General features: G+C 55.1%; 1 protein-coding gene across 1 annotated transcript in view; it reads right to left on the reverse strand.

Moving 5' to 3' along the window:
- LOC101660740 (cytochrome P450 4F3-like) overlaps positions 1-822 on the reverse strand; it is a 22,864-nt gene extending 22,042 nt beyond the window's left edge. Inside the window, exons 1-2 of the mRNA XM_045289726.1 lie at positions 737-822; positions 209-407 (exon numbers count right to left, since the gene is read on the reverse strand). Coding sequence (XP_045145661.1) covers positions 209-406 — 198 coding nt within the window. The 5' untranslated portion in view covers position 407; positions 737-822. The remainder of the gene's footprint in view (positions 1-208; positions 408-736) is intronic.
- Positions 823-2,084: the final 1,262 nt, after the last annotated feature.

Raw genomic sequence — 2,084 nt, forward strand, 5'->3', positions numbered from 1 at the left:
GGGGCGGGGGGGCAGAGCAGAGAGGTAGACTTGGGGGCTAAAAGAAGAAAAGAGGGACTTCCCTCATGCTCCCCACTGCTCTCCTGTCCCAGACACCACCACCACCACCACCACCACCCCACTTCCCCCTACTGTACCCCTTGCCTGCCACACCCCTGTTACTTCCCCACATCCTGTTCCCCTAGATCCCTCCTGCAGCCCCACTCACCAGACCCAGGTGACCCCAAAACCAGCTTCGTCTGGAGGGCTGTGAGAAACATCGAAGGCGGAAGCAGTTGTCATGATAGGCGAAGATCCAGGTCAGGACTCGGGCCAGGAGCCAGGAGGCCCCGGCCAGCAGCAGGAGCAGCCAAGGGGAGGCTCCCGAGGGCCAAAATCCCAGCCAGGACAGGCTCAGCATGGGCATCCTGCAGACCAGACCAGGAGAGAGGGTGCGAAAGGTGAGCCCAGAGGCAGGGGCATAAAGTTGAGGGAGCCACCAAGGATGTGGGTCCTGAGAACAGGGTGAGAGGCAGAGACGGATCAATTAAGGGCTGGAGAGGGGATGGAGGGAGACAGTGAGCGAGCGAGATGGTGAGAGTGAAGTTGACGGGAGTCCAGGAAGCCCCAACTCCAGCCAGCAGGGAGTGGAAGGTTGCAAGGACCTCAGGTTACTGGAGTCCGCTCTCTTCCTGGAGACTCCTCAGCTGTGGGGACCCTTTCCACCCAGGAAACTCCGCACCCCGACACCTCCCACCTGGCTCGTTCTCTCTCCAGTGGCTTTCAGCTTTAAAAAACACCTCTTCCCTCTGTCTTCTGGTATTTGCTTGTGGCTAGCTCAATCCAGACTGTTAGTAGGCAGGCCGAGGGCCAGCCAATACCTGCAGACCTAGCAGTCTCCTCCCTTTGGGCAACCAGCCCAAGACTTGGGGGTGGGCCAGAGAGAAGCAGCTGGCTCAGGGCAATGAGGAAACTGGAATCTTGAGACTGGGAAGCAGCAGACAAAAAAGCCTGATCAAGTATTCAAGGACCAAGCCGAGCCCTTTCCCAAACCAGCAAGGACCACAGGGAGGGGGTGACATGCCCATTTCTCAGAATAGGAATCAGAGGCATAAGGACAGGAAGATGCTGGCCCAGGTCACCCAACCTGGCAGGATGCCTACCAGCCCAGGAGGCCGTGGGAACAAAGCTCTAGCTTGACAAAAGATTCCCGGAGAAAGGGCCCAGGTTAGCCAGGACACCTGGCTGGCAGCTATGTGGACCTGGAGGAGGAGGAAAGGGCAGTAAGATGAGCCCAACAGCAGTCTTGCATGGGGAGGGCAGAGTGAGGGTACCTGGAGTGGAGTCTGCCTCTGCTGTTCCATCTCTGGGCCTCAGCTTTTCTATCTGGGAAGTGGGACATTCGATGGCGGATCTTATTACAAGGGGTGTAAATGTTAACCCCATCAGAATTTCCCCCTCTGGGTAGGATCTCACACACACACACACACACATACACACACCAGGTTTCACCATGGTCCATTTGAACGGAGAGTGGCTGAATGAGAGCCACTATTCCTCCTGCAGCTGATAGACTGTTGGGAGAGACCCACAACCCTCCTCTGTCTCCAGATCCCTGCCAGCTCTTCCTGCACCAGCTCCACCTGGCTGGTCCTGGAGTCCTCAGACAGTTGGAGGGCACCCCACTGGGTAAATCTGCTGCACAAGACCTCTTAGAAATGTTCAAAAGTAACCTGACTAGATTGGAGCATGTACACTGGTACAGATAAGAGCTCTTGACACACGGAATCCAGGAAAGATCCTCCCCTCTTCATCCCCCGGAACAGTAACGGGAGTAGAGATACCACAGGGGGCGAAGGGGAACTGATTGCAAGGATTGCAAGGATTGACGTATTAACCCGCACCCTGGGCGGGTTCACGAGGGTGGGAAGTGGGGGAGGAAGGGAAGAAAGAAGAGCTGATACCAAGAGCTCAAGTAGAAAGAAAATGTTTTGAAAATGATGACGGCAACATACATCCAAATGTACTGGGTACAATTGATGTATGGGTTGTTATAAGATCTGTAAAAGCCCCCCCCCCAATAAAATGGTTTATAAAAATAAATA

The sequence above is a fragment of the Echinops telfairi genome, unplaced genomic scaffold, assembly GCF_000313985.2.
Source record: "Echinops telfairi isolate 266 unplaced genomic scaffold, ASM31398v2 ScPeMD7_30;HRSCAF=105, whole genome shotgun sequence".
NCBI classification, from domain to species: domain Eukaryota; kingdom Metazoa; phylum Chordata; class Mammalia; order Afrosoricida; family Tenrecidae; genus Echinops; species Echinops telfairi.